General features: G+C 35.0%; 1 protein-coding gene across 40 annotated transcripts in view; it reads right to left on the reverse strand.

Annotated features, from left to right (window-relative positions):
* Positions 1–684: 684 nt before the first annotated feature.
* The window catches only part of FIP1L1 (factor interacting with PAPOLA and CPSF1), an 82,012-nt gene continuing 64,778 nt past the window's right edge, over positions 685–17,918 (reverse strand). For 17 of the 40 annotated variants that reach the window (XM_019025506.4, XM_019025505.4, XM_019025501.4 and 14 more), the window contains 5 exons: positions 17,583–17,637; positions 16,187–16,242; positions 7,166–7,379; positions 1,553–1,690; positions 685–1,058 (listed from right to left, as the gene is read on the reverse strand). In XM_019025506.4, the coding sequence (XP_018881051.1) occupies positions 911–1,058; positions 1,553–1,690; positions 7,166–7,379; positions 16,187–16,242; positions 17,583–17,637 (611 nt within the window). In that variant the 3' untranslated portion in view covers positions 685–910. Of the gene's footprint in view, positions 1,059–1,552; positions 1,691–7,156; positions 7,380–16,186; positions 16,243–17,582; positions 17,638–17,918 lie in introns of all 40 variants that reach the window. The other 23 variants (XM_063705287.1, XM_063705298.1, XM_063705296.1 and 20 more) reach the window with 5 other exon arrangements.

The raw sequence follows: 17,918 nt of genomic DNA on the forward strand, positions 1-17,918 counted from the left end.
TATTTATTTGTTACCATGACCGATGAATACCTCCTAGGCTTATCCCTAAAAATGCTCAGAGAATTATATACTTGTTTTGTTTTTAGTAAGAAATGGCTAAAGCTCTTTTTTTCCACAATTGTTAGTAACTGTATAAAAACTCATGCTGCTCCACCAGTGGGCCTTGGAAAATGCATCAAGAAGGCCAAACCAGCTTGACGCTGGCTCACAGGCATGGTCATGAGGCGATTTAAATTTGTGCCACAATGAACAGTGTTTGTACACATGCCTCCTAGAAACTACACTAAGGGTAATTTATTTCATAGAGGCCACCCAAATGCCTTATAGGTTTTTATTAATTTGGATATGAAAGTAAGTGTACCCCATTTGGTTTCACCAGGAACCCAAATTTAGAATATTGAAAAGCCATCAAAAAGTTGTGATATCAAAAATGTATGAGTCTCTTTTAATATACTAAGCAAGAGTGCCACAGCAGTAATGATAAAGACTAGTTTTAATCTCAAGCCTTAGAGGGGCCCTTTGTTGCCTTTTGTGGTGCAGCCTCTTAAGAGACTGGTGTTTGTTTGATTAACAAAAAAACTGTGGCCCAAGTGGAACCTTGACCTTTTCTCAGATAATAATTTGTGTATGTACACAGCTAACACAGCTCTTTAGATTCCCTGTTAAGTGACTCATTCACATTCCTTTCTTGGATATAAAGTCATTGCTTTTTATTTTTGAAATATTACAAGACAAAGATTTTTAACTTAACATGAAAAATTCACTCTTTTATTTTGGAAAAAAAGTTAACTTTTCATACTAACAAACAGAACAAGATTTAAGGTAAATTTCTTAAACATCATCCAGAAAAATAACAAGATTTATAGTATCTACTTCTGGTACTAATATACACAAAAGGCCAAAACCATGCCTATTCTGCAGGTGTAGCTTCGGTGCTCTCCTGTTCAGGGGCAGGCTCACTGCCCGCTTCTTTTCCTTCTTTGCTTCTTTTAGATTTTTTGTGTTTGTGTCTCCTGTGACTATCTCCTTCTTCACTTTCATGGCGACGTCTACTATTACTGGAAAAAAAAAAAAAGGTGTGTTCTGTTTAAATACACAATCAGTGACAAAAATCCAATCACTCTAAGGAAATTCTCAATATAACACGGTTTAATCTAATGCATTTTCTCATAAATATAATGTGGGGAATAATCAGTTTTATGTGACTTTTATGCAGGGATTGTATTTATTTTATAGGGCCATCTTCACTGATATTATCTCAGATTCCCAGTGCCTATACACAGCTTCTGAAATGCATATTATAATATACAGTAACAAATTAGAAACAGGCATTAACTCAAAACCGGAAATACTGTATAGGGTTGATTTTTGGCAAATAGGTATTTTGTTTAATGCTTTTTTAAAAAAATTTGAGACAAGGCCCTGAATTTTTCTCTAATGAAACCAAGCAAGACTGATTCATAGGCCAAAATTTCCCCTCTTCCAATGCGACAATGTAGTAAGTCAAAATCTCTCACATACTATTGGTTCACTATTTTATTAAAGAGCAAACCTTCGAGAAGACTTATGTCTGGTTTCCTCTTTCTCCCTGTGTCGTCTTTCTCTATGTCGTTCTTCTTTTTCTCGACTTGCTCTGTGACGCTCATAACCTCTTTCTGCATATTCCCTGTATCTGTATCGTTCTTCATCGCTGAAATTGAAATAGAAATGTTTTCTTGACAACTGGACCATTAATTCTGAATGGATTCAAACTGTAAAAGAGATGTGATCTGCAGTCCAAATCCAAAATCCTCACATTAGCATCTTTTATAACATTAGTGAGGAATAAATATTCGTTGAATTGAGAGGAAAATAATGCTTGTTCTCAAAATAGCACTAGAGCTAAGAATATAAATATATAATAATTACACATGTTAAATGACCAATTTTGTTCTGTGCTTTCATAGCTGTTAAAAAGATTTAATATAACAATGCTTTGGTTTTTTCATTTCTTGAAAAAGTGAGATCTGCAACTGATTTAAATTGTTATCAGCTTTTAAAATTTTTGCTCCTTTTAGAATTAAAATAATATTTGTATATCTCAGATTTCTAATCAATATTCTTGGAAAGTCTTGGACATACGTTTAACATTATAAAAATACACGACTCACAATTACTACAAAACAGAAAGCAAATAAGTTTTTAAACTTTAGGTTTATTACTAAATATTCATCAAATAGAGAAGTATAAAAATAAAGAACAGAGACATCAAAGCAACTTCTACAGTATCCATACAAAATGCAGATTGGACATACCTGCATTCTGACATCCTAATTACATCTGTGGGGGCGGGGGGGGGGCGGGGGAACTACATGGCTAATAATTTCAACTGCATAAATAGAAGCTGCATCTCCATTTTCTGATTTTGGGTTGAATTACACAGACTGGTGAAACTGAGACTAATGGCTAGAGTTAGAGGGTGGTCTTTCTTTACCTCCCTAGACCTCTTTTCCTTTCATGTCCTTTAACTGACATTCTCTTTCCATCTTTCTCTTTATCCTTCAAGTCTCTTATTTCTTCCTTTTTCTTTTTTTTATGTTTAGCATAGAAGTCAACACTTTCTACAACTTAACATCAGTAAATTCACTTAGAATAATCTTTTAGAAGAGTATGCTGAAGAGCTTTGATTTCTAGAAATGTTTAATATGAATTATTAAAGTAGTAATTTGTATGAAACATCAAGATGGTAAGGAATCTCAGGGTTTAACATAGTCAGGTGACAACTATAAGCCATGTTTTAAAAGACACGTCAGCCTGTGTTCTAGCAAAAGTAATGATTCATTAATGCTATGCTTAATGCCCAATTGTACTGCTGACCAAGTTATTATCTGTGATACATTAAAATTTTAGAATCCTATTTAAAAAACAGAAAATGTATTAATATACACATTTGCACATATTTGTATATGTATTTCCACTATTTTTTTCTACCCATAAATATGTACTTTTGTATTTGGAGTGTGGAGGCATGTCACCTGAAAAGTAACATGCCATGCCAGTCAGTAGAGAGGAGCAGAAAGAGTACAAGTGGAGTACACACAGGATCACATCCTGATTTTGCCACTTACTAAATTAGTGACCCAGGCTATTACTTAACCTCTCTAAACCTCGGTTTTCTCTGTAAAATTGCCAACAGTCTTTTTCAAGACTTCTTACAGAACTGACAACATTTATAAAGTGCTTGGTATGAGAGTAGGCACTCAATAAATGACAGTCTTTGGTGAATTTAATGCTTAATTTTTTCAGAAGCAGAACTTTTTAGTATCATGTCTTCAAGTAGAATAAACTAGCACCATAGGAAATATAGTTAACTTCTCTCAAAAAATGAGGCTTTTCAATGACTCCAACTAGATTTACATAAAAATAGTTAAAGTCAATTACCTCATAATGTGTCATTTGTTAACTCTTTTTCCTCTTACCCTAAAACCAACTCTTGTTGAACTTGGAGCCTTTAGATTCTGAAAGCAGCCCTGTGATGGGAACCTTATAACAGATGGTAGAAGATTGGGTCCTACACACAAAATATAAAGACACTCCTCCTTCCATCCCCTTTTCTGATAAGTGGCTGAACCACAAAGGTTTCTCTGGACCTGGAAATTATTAGAGTTCATTTCAAACATCCTAGAATGACCAGCCTTCTTTCTGGCCCATAATTAAGCTCCCTAAAAAACAGAAGTTGAAACTGGCCTGTAATTTTCAAAACAATGGCCCTGTAATTTGTAAAGCAACATATACTACATGCCATACTGCTAAAATACCAGCCTTCAGAAACCTTTACTTATACTTCACTTGGATTTTCCAGAGTGTAATTTTTTCCTGGGATAATTCAGAACAACTCAAAATTCCTCCACTTTTTGCCTCTGTGGCCTTAAACATTTTAGTCAAATTTAGGTAAACATTGACTCCTAATGCCCTACAGTTCAGCAACCTGAATATCAAATGTGGTTTAAACATTAACACTTTTAAGTTTCAATAAAAACTCAGTAATATCTGTGCATGTATTTGAAGCAGAAGAATTAGAGGATTTAGCCAAATCTTCTATAAACAATGTGTTATTTATGCAAAGAAAATTTATGAGTCCTGCTTGGCAAAGCAATTTATTTTACTCTTATTTCCTATCAAGTTTTGCATTAAGTTCCTTACTTATAAACATGTACATTCTAGAGACAGCAATGCTATCTCACATATATTCATTTCCACATTAGAAACAATTTGACTTTCTGGAAAGCAATGCCCTTGAACTTAGAAGAATCATGCACTTAATTGGCTAAAGTCAACAGCACATTTCCCACCAAGCAAACACAAATCATATACTCATGCACACACACGCACGTGTCATAGTGTTTACTTATTTGGTCAATAAAATTTTATTAAGTGCCTACAATGTATAAGTCATATTAGCAGGAGCCAAAGGACGGAAAAAAGATGAGTAAATCCTCATCAGTCCCTTCTGTGCATTTTTTTTTTTGGTAAAGTTTTAAGCTACCGACCAGTCCTAGACAGCTTGACAATATGAAAGGTCTTCAAAAAGTTCACGGAAAATGCATACTATGAAAAAATTATGCATCGATATCAACTTTTTTTGCACCAAAATAAACTCAGTAATTTGTTATAATATCTCTGAACAGGATCTAGTTTGAGGCACTAGTGTAACTGTTTAGGGGTACCATAAGCCACATCCATGTAAGTCAACAAACTTAATACATGTACATGTTCTTGACCGATCCACTGTTCAGGTCATCTCTTTCCTCTCCTCGGGTCTCCCTATTCCCTGAGAAACAATAATGTTGAAATGAGGCCAATTAATAACCCTACAATGGCCTCTACGCATTCAAGTGAAAGGAAGAATTGCACATCTCTCATTTTAAATCAAAAGCTAAAAATGATTAAGCTAAAAATGAGGAAGCTTGAAGAGGAAGGCATGTCAAAAGTAATGATAGGCTGAAGTCTAGCCCTCATGTGCCAAACAGACAAGTTGTCAAGCCAAAGAAAAAGCTGTTGAAGAAAATTAAAAGTGCTACTCCAGTGAACACATGAATGGTTAAGAAAATGAAAACAGCATTCTTGCTGATATGGAGAAAGTTTTAGTGTCTGGATAGAAGAACAAACCAGCCACACAACATTCCCTTAAACCAAAGCCTAATCCAGAGCAAAGCCCAATTCTTTTCAATTTTATGAAGACAGAGATAGGTGAGGGAGCTGCAGAAGAAATGGAAGCTAGCAGAGGTTAGTTGGTTTGTAAGGATTAAGGAAAGACACTATCTATATAACATAAAAGTACAAGGTGAAGCAGTAACTGCTGATGTAGAAGCTACACCAAGTTATCCAGAAGATCTAGCTAAAATCACTGATGAAGGTAGCTCCACTAAGCAACACATTTTTAATGTAGATCAAATAGCCTTATACTGGAAGAAGATGCCATCAAGACTTTCATAGCTAGAGAGGAGAAGGCAATGCCTGGCTTCAAAGTTTCAAAGGACAGGCTCACTCTCTTGTTTCCTAATGCATTGTTCCTTAATGTAGCTGGTGTTTTTAAGTTGAAGTTGGTGCCCATTTACCACCCTGAAAATCCTAGAGTCCTTAGAATTATGGTAAATCGACTTAGAATTAAGACTCTGCCTGTGCTCTATCAATGGAACACCAAAGCCTGAATGGCAGCACATCTGTTTACAGGATGGTTTACTGAATATTTTAAGCATTCTGAACAAACTCTATTTTTTTCCTAACAATAGTAATACTCACTGGGGATGGAGGAAAGCTCCTCCTTCTCATTAAAGGATGCAATTCCATTACATTATTTTCAAAATTTGCAGTATATGTATACAGTCAAGTGTCAGTTAATGACAGGGATATGTTCTGAGAAATGCATTATTAGGTGATTTCATTGTTGTGCAAACACCACGGAGTGTACTTACACAAACTTTGATGGTACAGCCTATTATACACTAGGTTATATATTATAGCCTATTGCTCCTGGGCTTCAAATCTGTACAGCATATTACTGCACTGAATTCTGTAGAAAATTTTAACACAATGGTATTTGTGTATCTAAAGTACAGTACAGTAAAAACAGTACTGTAATCTTATGAGACCACTGTTGTACATGTGGTTTGCACTGACAGAATATAAATAACTAAAATCAGGATGAAAATTTTTTAAAACACATATAAGGAAAATTTCCTTAAACATTAAAACTTAACACATAAGTGTGTTGCACGAAAGACTAATAGGAAAACCCACTTAAAAAGTTTTAAGATTATGAAACTTTTACATTAGAACAAAATTCTTTGAGGGAAGTGGTACAGAAGTAAAAATTCGAATACAAAAAGAAATGTAAAATTTCCAATTCTTAAAGAGAGCCTATTTGTGCATTTTCTTTAAAAAATGGATAATTTTGGAAAATCACTATAGTGTTTTTAATCCACTGGATATATTTTAAGAGAATTAGCCTGGGCAACACAGCAAGATCCTGACTCTACAAAAAATTTTAAAAATGAGCCAAGCATGGTGATGCATGACTGTAGTCTTAGCTACTTGAGAGGCTAGGCCAGGAGGATCACTTGAGCCCAGGACTTCCTATGTTAGGGAACAATGCATTGGGAAACAAGAGAGTCAGCCTGTCCTTTCAAACTCTGAAGCCAGGCACTGAGTTCTCTTCTCTAGCTCTGAAAGTCTTAGATGGCATCTTCTTCCAATGTAAGACTGCAGTGAGCTATGATCATGCCACTGAACTCCAGCCAGCCTGGATGACAAAGCAAGACCCTGTCTCTAAAAACAGAATAATAAAAGTGGTGATAATTTTATTTTTAAATATTAATATTTATAATACACTGGAAATATCTATATGGTCAACTAACTTAAGCTTAAGATGAAAAACTCAGATGGCGAGATAAAAATAAATGAAGGGGTAGAAAATTCTTTTAAGAGATAAGTAAACAAACAAATTTAAGGACTACTGTTCAAGGTAATGGGAAGCCTCTAATCCTTTATCATTTTAAGATGGCTTTCCTAAGTACTCCCTGAGCATCTCTTTTCCAAGTGAATTGAAATTCACTTTCTCATAACAAAAATAAATTTGTAAGTGCTTATAAAATACATAGGATAAACTCCTGCACACCCAACAAACCTGTTGAAAACACTTGGTGTAGGACTGTGATCACGCTCCCTCTCTCTCTCTCTGGTGCGTTCTCTTTCTCTGTCCCGATCACGGTCTCGCTCTCTGTCTCTGTCTCTCTCTCTATCTCGGTCTTTCTCTCTTCTGGCATAATAGTCCCACTGCTTGCTGGTGTCCACAAGACTAGGCCACGAAGGAGCAGAACCAGGAAGATGGGGAAAGGCAACTAAAGAAAAAACACAATTAAAAACAAACATTATGGTACTTTAAAAAAAACAAAATGCCCACCAAAAATGTGTCATTAGATTATAATAGAAATTCATTTTATAAATAGAAAAGAGAAATATCACATGGTGAATGAATACCCACAGTATCAGGGGAAGATCCAGAAACAAATCTTAAAAACCTAACATATAAAGACCCTTCATTATACAAGGTGAACAGGAATCAGAATTAGGTTGACCACAAACTTCCCAATATAAAAAATGGAAACCAGAATACATTGGGACATCTTCAAAGTGTTGAGAGGAGGCCAGGCGCGATGGCTTACGCCTGTAATCCCAACGCTTTGGGAAGCCGAGGTGGGCAGATAACTTGAGGCTAGGAGTTTGAGACCAGCCTGGTCAACATGGTGAAACCCCGTCTCTACTAAAAATATAAAAATTTGCCAGGCATGGTGGTGCATGCCGGTAATCCCGGCTATTTGGGAGGCTGAGGCAGGAGAATCACTTGAACCTGGGAGGCGGAGGTTACAGTGAACAGAGATCATGTCACTGCACTCCAGCCTGGGCAACAGAGTGAGACTGTATCTCAAAAAAAGAAAAAAAAAAAAGTGTTGAGAAAAAAATTTCAACCTAGAAAAGTGTACTCAACATTTTATTTCAAGATTCAAACAGCCTTTGTAAACATCAACAAAAAAATAAGCAAAACTTACAACCAAGAGACTTTACCAAAAGAATGTCTATCAGGCCAGGTGCAGTGGCTCATGCCTGTAATCCCAACACTTTGGGAGGCCGAGGTGGGTGGATCATGAGGTCAGGAGTTCAAGACCAGCCTGGCCAAGATGGTGAAACCCTGTCTCTACTGAAAATACAAAAATTAGCAGGGTGCGGTGGCAGGTGCCTGTAATCCCAGCTACTCCGGAGGCTGAGGCAGGAGAAAGGCATGAACCTGGGAGGCGGAGCTTGCAGTGAGCCGAGATTGCACCACTGTACTCCGGACTGGGCAACAGAGTGAAGCTCTATCTCAGAAAAAGAAAAAAAAAAAAAAAAGGAATGTCTATCAGATATACTTAGAGAAAAAGAAAAATTATCCTAGAGGATCTAACATGAAAAGAAGTAATGGTTGAACAAATAAATGGTAATCATATATGCAAATCCAAATAAACAATATACGCTATTCAATAGCAGAGTTTTTTTTAAAAAAGAAGAAAACTAAAATAGTGAACCACAATAGGATATAAGTTAGAAGAGAAAGATTATTCTAAAGTCTCTGTATTGATGGAGAAAGATGTTCAAATTATACGTAACTACACATTGTTAAGTATGAATAATAAATTTCAAGAGTAACCACTAAAAAAAAAAAAAAGAAAATGTATAGTTTCAAAACAATGAAGAAAACAGGATTTTTTGAAAATCAATGAGAAAGAAACTCAGTCAATTCAAGAAGACTTGACAAAGATGTAGGTGGACAGTTAAGTTCAAATAGCTAAATATTCTCAGTAATAAAAAGGGACTGACTCATCAGTTACAAAACAAAGATTGTTGATTTGTATTTTTTAAAAACCTAACTATAACCTGAATATAAACAACATAAAAACACACAGAAAGGTTGAAAGAAAAAAGATGAGAAAAAAAAAACAACCCCCGATCGAAAACGAGTAGCTTTCAGGCTGGGCGCGGTGGTTCACGTCTATAATCCCAGGACTTTGGGAGGCAGAGGTGGGCGGATTGCCTGAGGTCAGGAGTTCGAGAACAGTCTGGCCAACATAGTGAAACCCTGTCTCTACTAAAAATACAAAAAAAAAAATTAGCCGGGCATGGTGGCGCATGCCTGTAATCCCAGCTATTTGGAAGGCTGAGGCAGGCAGAGGAATTGCCTGAACCAGGAAGGTGGCGCTTGCAGTGAGCCGAGATGGCGCTACTGCACTCCAGCATGACAACAGAGTGAGACTCCATCTCAAAAAAAAAAAAAAAAAAGAGTAGCTTTATTAATGACACAACAGACTCATACAGAAACCATTACTTAGGAAAGAAAGGATGATCACATGAAGATGGATGATGTAAATTTACCAAGGAAACAGAACAAATTTAAACTTCCAGGTAGCTAACAACATCACCTTAAGTTTTGGAAAGTAAAAACTAATAGAAATACAGGTAGGAACAGGAAATTCACCATGATTATGGGAGATTAACATATTTCTCTCAATTACTGGTGAATTAAGCAGATGAAAAAATCAGTACAAATATAGAAGTGGTTTCTTTTTGTTTTAAGAGACGAGGTCTTGCTGTCACCCAGGCTACAGAACAGTTCTCACTGCAGCCTTGAACTCTCAGGCTCAAGTGATCTTCCCACCTCAGCCTCCCAAATAGCTAGGACTACAGGCGCAGGCCACCATGCAAATAAAGACTTGAGCTACATGTTCTTAGCATGGTTGATGTAATGGACATCACATAGGATACTGCCCATAACAAAGGATATTATTCTTCTCAAGCACATATGAAACATTTATGAAAATGTACATATACTTTCAAAGGATGAGTGTAACAGATTTGTTCTCTGACCACCACGCAATTTAAGTTAGAAGTCAAATTTAAAAGTTATGAGAAAATAATCCCTAACCATTTCAAATTAAAAACACATTTCTGATAATTCATGGGTCAAAAACACCATAAATTTAAATCATTAGGAACTAAACATAGACAAACATAAGATATATCGAAAGTTTAGGGATACAAGTTGTTCCAGAAGAAAATTTAGTCTTAAAATACTACATTAGAAAAGAATAAAAATTAATGAGCTAAGTCTCCAATATAAGAATGCAGAAAAACAGAATAATCCAACAAAAAACAGATAACAAAGAATGGAAATCAAGTACATAGAAAACTACCATATAATGGAAAAAAACTGAAAGTTGGTTTTTGAAGACAACAAATAAAACACGACAATTTTATGACAAGATTAAGAAAAAAGAGAACACATAAACAGCATCAGAAGCAAAAAGGGATCACAACTACAGACAACACAGATTAAACAATAAAGAGAATATGCTGCACTTTATACCAACACACTTAAAAACTTAGCCGAAATGGATTAACTACTAAAAACAAAAAACAAAAACTTACCAAACTCAAAACAAAAAAGAAATCTTGAAGAGTCTAATAACTATTAAAGACATTAAATCAGTAATTTAAAATCTTCCTACAAGGCCAGATGCCTTTTACAGGTGAGTGAAGGTACAGATCATTCCAATATTACACAAACTCCCAGCAAATAGGGAAAAAAAAAGATTATTCCCTGACTTATCCCACCTGGCTGGTATAATCTTGGTGTCAAAATCAGGTAAGGGCAGTATAAATAAAGGGAAATCCTAAGCCAATTTTATTATACATATAAACTTAGATGTCAAAATCCTAAATAATTAGAAACACATTATCAGTGTTTACCTAGAAAAAAAGATAATCAATCATGGGCAAGTTAGGTTTATTTCAGCAAATCAACAGTAGCTTAATATTAGAAGAATGTAGCAATGTAATTTGTCACATTAACAGATTAGAGAAGAAAAACAATTATGATCATCTCAGAAAGCATTTGATACAACCCAGTACCTATTCATAGTTTTATAAGCCCTTGGAAAATTAGGAGAGGAACAGATTTTCCTTAACCTGATGGTTCTATCAAAAACCTAACAGTAAAAATCTAGAAGCATTTCCTTTATAAAGAAAAAAGGAATCATACAAGAACTCCACTTTGAGTACTTCGACATTATAATGTTGTTATAATTTAATTTGCTGTTATATAATATTATAATGGAGGTTCTTGCAAGAACAAATAAACAAAACAAAAAAAGGGACAAACAAGGATCTGAAAAGAAAGGAGCAAAACTGTCATTATCTGCAAGAGTATTTCCCAAATAGACTTTACAAATTATAGTGAGAGTTCAGAAAGGTAAATGGCTATAAAAATAGCCAACCAAACAACTATTTCTGATTACAAGCAAATATAAACAGAACACACTGTTCAAATGTATATAACACTTATAACAGCAACAAAAACATTAGGTACCTAAGGACTAAATCTAACCAAAGACATTCAAGAAGTGTATGGAGATAACTATAGCAGTTTATTGAAAACAACACCTCTGCAAATGGAGAGAAAGTCCTTGATCACTGATAAACTCAATGCTGTAAAGGTATGAATTCCACCCAGACTGATCTAGAGCATCAGTGCAACTGCAATATGGTATAGTAAATAAAAGCAAGGACTCTGAAGCCAGGCAACATAGGTTCAAATCCTGACTCTGCCACTTACTGTGTGATATGTGGAAATTAATATTTTGATTTCTTCATCTATAAAATGGAGATAGTAACAATACACCTACTTTAAAACTCTGTCAGGATTACATAAATTAACATAAATTGCTTCAAAGAGCATTATGTAGTAAGTACTATACAAATGTTATTAATCAAAATCTCAAGTTTTTCATGGAACTTGCTAAGTTCAGTCTAAAATACATATGTAAAAGCAACAATTGATTTTGATGCACTAGATATCAGATTTACTATAAAACTCATAATTAAAGATACTATGGAATTTATTAGCACAGGGACAGCTAACCAACTGAATATCTAGAAAGCCCAAAATCAGATTCATACACACAGATATGTAATAGATGACAGAGACGACAATCGTAGATCCCTCAGGAATGACAGACTATTCAATAAATGATTTGGGAACTACTAGATCTTTACACCTAAAAAATTAATTTCAGATGGCCAAATGACTTAAATGTGAAGAGCAAAACTTGAAAACTTTTTCTGGGAGGAAAAAAGTATTAAAGAATATCTTTATGTACTTGAGGTGGAGAAAGGCATGTTCCAAATATGAACCCCACTAAAATGTGTAAGACTTTACACAACTGATGACATACAAGGAAAAACAATGGTACAGGTTGAGATTTCCTAATCTGAAAATCCAAAATCTGCAAAATCCAGAGTTTTCTGAGAGCCAACACAATGCCACCAGTAGAAAATTCCACACCTGAACTCATGTGATGGTTATCAGTCAAAATACAGTAAAAACTTCGTTTCATGCACAAGAATATTTAAAATAGAGTAAAATTAACTTCAGGCTATAGATATAAGCTGTACCTGAAAAAAATGAATTTCATGTTTAGACTAGGTTTCCATCCCCAAGATATCTCATTATGTATATGCAAATATTCCAAAACAAACATCCGAAATCCAAAACACATCTCCTCCCAAGCATTTCTGATAAGGAATACTCAACTTGTAATTTGAATTATTTGTCATGTAACTTTCTCCCTTGTGGAACTTGGGTGTATAATTATCTCTGCAGTGCACAATATTTATACATTCATAATAATGTAAATGTTGTTTATTGTTTAGCTTTTAGATTTAAAAATCTGTCAGACCACAAATTATTTTTGTTACAGGACAAAATGTAAACATTGTAAGAAGTATAGTTGAGCAAAGCTAGGTGGTGGAGAAAGAAGAGTTCAGTGAAGGCTTAGAAAGACGCACTAATATTCTCATTTTACCACAGTAGAATGGTACATGAAACAGATAAATGAGAAGAGGAGCAAAAATAGTAATACATATATAAATGAGAAGAGGAGCAAAAATAGTAATATAATTTTATTGGTGGGAGAAAACAGAAGGGTAGTAATGATAACTGAGCAAAATACACATCTATCATATTGAAAGATAACAGATGGTATGTAAGTTATATACTCAAGAAATAAGGTGATAAACATATATAGAAATGCTGTAGAGACCACTGAAAGAACTAAAAACACATCAAAAAACAAAGATAAAACAGAATCACCAACAAAGAAGCTGTATTTATCAAATGCATTCTAAAACCTTGTTTTACTAGGAAACTTCTAACTTTCTTCTATTTAATTCTTACAATGTGGTTTATAATTGTTATTACTAAAGAGGCTTTCCATTCAAAAAAAAACCTTGTCTCTGAGAGAAGAGTTGGGGGCAGGAAAGAGTGGGCAGGAGACTCACTTTTTTATAAAAATGTGCATGTATTACCTTGAGAAAAAGTTAAATACCAAGTTAGCATTTTTAAAAAATAAAATATTCCGTAATGAAACTGAATGGGTAATCTCAAGAATTACTCTCTTTCTAATATGGAGTATTCCTCATGTTTATCTGCATTGAAACAAATATACATGGAACTGAATAACAAAATAGAAACTGGAAAGTCTCATTAAAATAGTAAAACAATCAAACTTTAATAAGTCATGTTCACCAAATGCTTACATATTAAAGGCATCATGCCAAGTACTTAATAGTCAAAATTTATTTTACAGATGAAAAAAACGATGTAGGTTATTATTCAAAGCTACTAAGATGAGATGAACCCAGGACCCAAACCTAGGCTGTCTAACTGCAGGGCCTATGCTTTAACAATGATGCTACACGGCCTCAGAGTGCAGAAAAGGGAAAGAACTTGGAGCTTGTTGGAGATTAGGGTGATAATTATAAAAAATAACAGGTAACATTTGATGGTTTACTAAATGGCAGGACTAAGGTGCTTCAACGTATTTCAATGAACTCCACGTTAAAAGGAAGAACTGAGCTGTCCATTTAATGGCTGAATATCTTTAAGTCACATAAATGGTAAGAGGGAGAATCAAGATTACAACCCAAGGACTATGACTACTTAAATATCTAGCAAAAAAAAAGGGGAGAAAGGGAAGAAACATAGTCATTGAAACAAGTAAGTCAACATAAATACCATCTTTTGTAGTGAATGAATGGCAAGCGCAGTTTGAACAGGTACAGTTTGAAGGACAGTACAATACCCTGATAGAGATACCTAGAAGTGTATGACTGGTATCCATTTCTGATCTACCACTAAGACTTTATTCTATCAAATAAATCCTTCGGAGTCTATTCAATTTTCTCCATCTCCATCTTCAATGGTATTGAGTACATGACATCCTAATTTTTCCTCTGGATTACCTCTGTAGGAGACCAGAATACGTCACCCCAAAACATCCCTCTTTGACATAAGGATTATTTTGAGCTGAAGGTAGCTGAGCAGATGCAGATACAAGAAAAGCTTCCCGCCCTCCCTAATTTGCCTAAAAGCACGATGTAAGTTTACAAAGACAAAGGTGTCCTTCCTCCTCTCTCTACCAGAAAGGACAAAAGTTGATCACTGAAGACAAATTTAGACCCTTATTGGCATGGACAAGGCACCAGAGGAAACTGCATGAGAATGTTCACCAACTAGCCTTTATATAGTATATATTGCCTTTCCACAACTGGTTGCTCATGAAGACTCAAGGCCCTTTTCCTTTATCTTGTCACTTCTCTAAAAATTCATTGCTCCTTACTGAAGATGCTATATAATCTGGATTTCTAAGCCATCTCTTTGAGAACTACTCATTCCCTGGCTATTTCCCATGGATATATGAGGTATACATGTTAATAAACTTGTTCTTTTCTCTCTTGTTAATGTGCCTTTTAATACAGGGTCCATCCTAAGAACTAGGAAGAGTAGGGAGAAAATTATTTTTTACTCCCCCACATGTTCCACAACTTCTTATTGCTGTTCCAATCCAAGAAGGCCAACCCCACCTTTCTACTCACCCTATAAATTCAAAACTTCCTCATTGTAACTAACCAGAATGGAGATTTTTCAAATGTAAATGTAGCAACTTCACAACTCAGCATAAAACTAACTGGTTCCACACAGCCCTCTGAATAAGGTCCAAACTCCACAGCATGGCTATAACGTCCTGCATAAGCACACAGTCTCTACATTCCAGCCACAACACACTTCTTCCAGCTCCTAATACCTACCATGTTCCCTCTCACTCCTTTATCTCTGAATAGCCTGGAAGTCAAATTATCTACCCTTCCACTTCTCTGGAGTAGGAGACCCCTCTGCTATGCTCCCATGACACCCTCTAACTCCTGTCACCCAGCTATCTCCCCATAAGCCTATAACTTTTATGAGGGCAAGCACTCTATACAGGTTACTCTATCCTTAAAACTTAGTACAGGTCAGGTGTGGTGGCTCACACCTGTAATCCCAGCACTTTGGGAGGCTGAGACAGGAGAATTGCTTGAGCCCAGGAGTTCAAGACCAGCCTAGGCAACATGATGAGACCCTATCTCTACAAAATTAGCCCGGCATGGTGATGCACGCCTGTAGTCCTAGCTGCGTGGGATGATCACTTTAGTTCAGGAGGTTGAAGCTACAGTGAGCCGTGATCGCACCACTGCACGCCAGCCTAGGCAACAGACAAGACTCTGTCTCCAGAAAAAAATTAGTACAATGCACTGCATTTTTAAAATAAATGACTGATCAAGAGGTGCAAAAGAAAATGGGGTCAGAAGGCCTTGGAATGGATAAAGTTGTCAAGAATGAACATGAAACGGGACCTACATATGATATAGAAAAAAATTAAACCAGCGAGGGAGAAAGATGGAAACAAGGTTAGGTGTGTGCCATAAGTGAAGAAATAGAAACGTTACAAACAACGAAGATTGAGACAAATTGGTGACAAATCCTAAATCCTTTTAGAAAAGGCAAAGTACAAATATCCCTGTTGTGTCACCATGAATTAATTTTAAAAGCATAGTTGATAAATACATTAAATTTATTGTTTGCTAACCTGGCAGATACATAGACCACTCATTCCTGTAGTTAATATTTTTTAATTGCTCTGTAAGATGTTAAACCATGAACACGTTTTTATTGCTTTAAAAATATTCAAGTACTTTACTGATTCAAACTGAATCTAGGCATCTAAATAATACTACTTACCATTGCCATATGGAAATGCACGTGCAGAACGACTATCATAACCAGAGGAATGTCCACTGTTGAAGAAAAAGATATATTTTTATGTCTGGTACAAATAAGTTCTGAATTTTAATAATGTAGTACGAAAGGAAAAACAAGGCATAATTACAACTTTTATCCAACCACCAATTTAATGATAATTTAGTTCTATAATTTTATTAATAAAACATGGTTTTTTACCTAAAAAAATTAAAATACCTAATTTTATAGAAAAATAGGATGTACTAATACTATTTAACATAAATAATCCAATCAACTTAGCTTGAGTTACAAGTAAAGTAATAGAAAATTTCAGGCTATTAGAGTATTTCAGACTAAAAATTTAGTCTTAAATAATTGGTTTTTTGGTTATAAATCAGTAATTCAGCCCCACTGACAGGATTAACAAAGAATATTTTTTAACATTTTGACTGAGAAAATAAATGTGTCTAACAGACACTTAATAAAACTAAATCCTTATGTTCTCACAATTCATACTTTCTTGATTTTATAGTTTCCTCTGAAAATCATATGCAGGGTTTGATGCTACTGATGTAAAGTTCTCACATATTTTGTCTTTTTACATTATTTGAATCATTTTTTTCAGAAACACACTATTTTTAACAGTTTATTTGCCACTTAAGAGGAAATAACAATAACTCTTATTAGTGATTTCTATCTGCCAAGAATTATACTTGCACTTTATATTCAGTAGCTTTTAAAATCTTCACAACTCTATCAACCCTTCTGGTAAAAAGGAAAACTGAGTCTCAAAGGGCTTACGAACCTTGCCTAGCAACACTGTTTGATTTCTATGTTGTTAAACACCATACTGCCACCCATGAAGGAAATATTCTTTGTACAGCGTTCTAGTTAGCATAAGCCTTAAATACACGGTACAAAAAATAAGGCTACTGCCACACAGAATGGATCTAATCCTTCTTTGTGGAAGCTGAGATGGTGTATCAAGGAATAAGACAGCTTTTCTTGACTATGGTCCCATAATAGTTTTCCCTACTTTATCCCAAAACAGACATGTATTATTCATGATTTCCAGTAATTTATGTTTGTATTTCCCATAAAACTGACTTGCTGGGTTTTTAACAGTCTAGGAGCTTCTTTAATCAAGTGTGTCATAAATCAAAGCAAGATATTATTTCAAAATATTACGATTTTAGTTTTCTTTGCCCTGTTTTGATATCAGGCTACAGGTCCAACATCTTATATAAAAGTAACTAACATAGATCTAGATTTATAAATTAAAAGACAGGTGCTGTGTTTATAAAACTAAATATCTGAAAATATTTCCAAGATAAGTATATGGTTCTTCTGTCAAAAGGCTATCAATGATCAAAAATCAGTATCCATACTGATTTACCTTTCTATTGTTGGTATAAGAGATGGAGGTGGAGCGCCTGGTGGAGGAGGAAAACCTGAAACATTCAATCATAAGATAAAAAATGTTAACAATGTACACTTAATGTCAAGAGTGAAACAAAGTTGCTGCACATCACTAAATTTCTCTGGGGATATGAATGTGCTTCTCTATGTTGTAATAATGGACAGAAAAAAATGGAGCTCAAACTTATGAACAGATTTTTAGTGCAATAAAACTTTAAGTAAGCAGTCTGGTCTAATACACAGAAAACAAACTGGGAGTCAGGACACCGGTCTTATTTTCAGCACCACACACAGCCCATTTTGTAAGTATGAG

This window comes from Gorilla gorilla, chromosome 3, assembly GCF_029281585.2.
Source record: "Gorilla gorilla gorilla isolate KB3781 chromosome 3, NHGRI_mGorGor1-v2.1_pri, whole genome shotgun sequence".
Classification (NCBI taxonomy): Eukaryota; Metazoa; Chordata; class Mammalia; order Primates; family Hominidae; genus Gorilla; species Gorilla gorilla.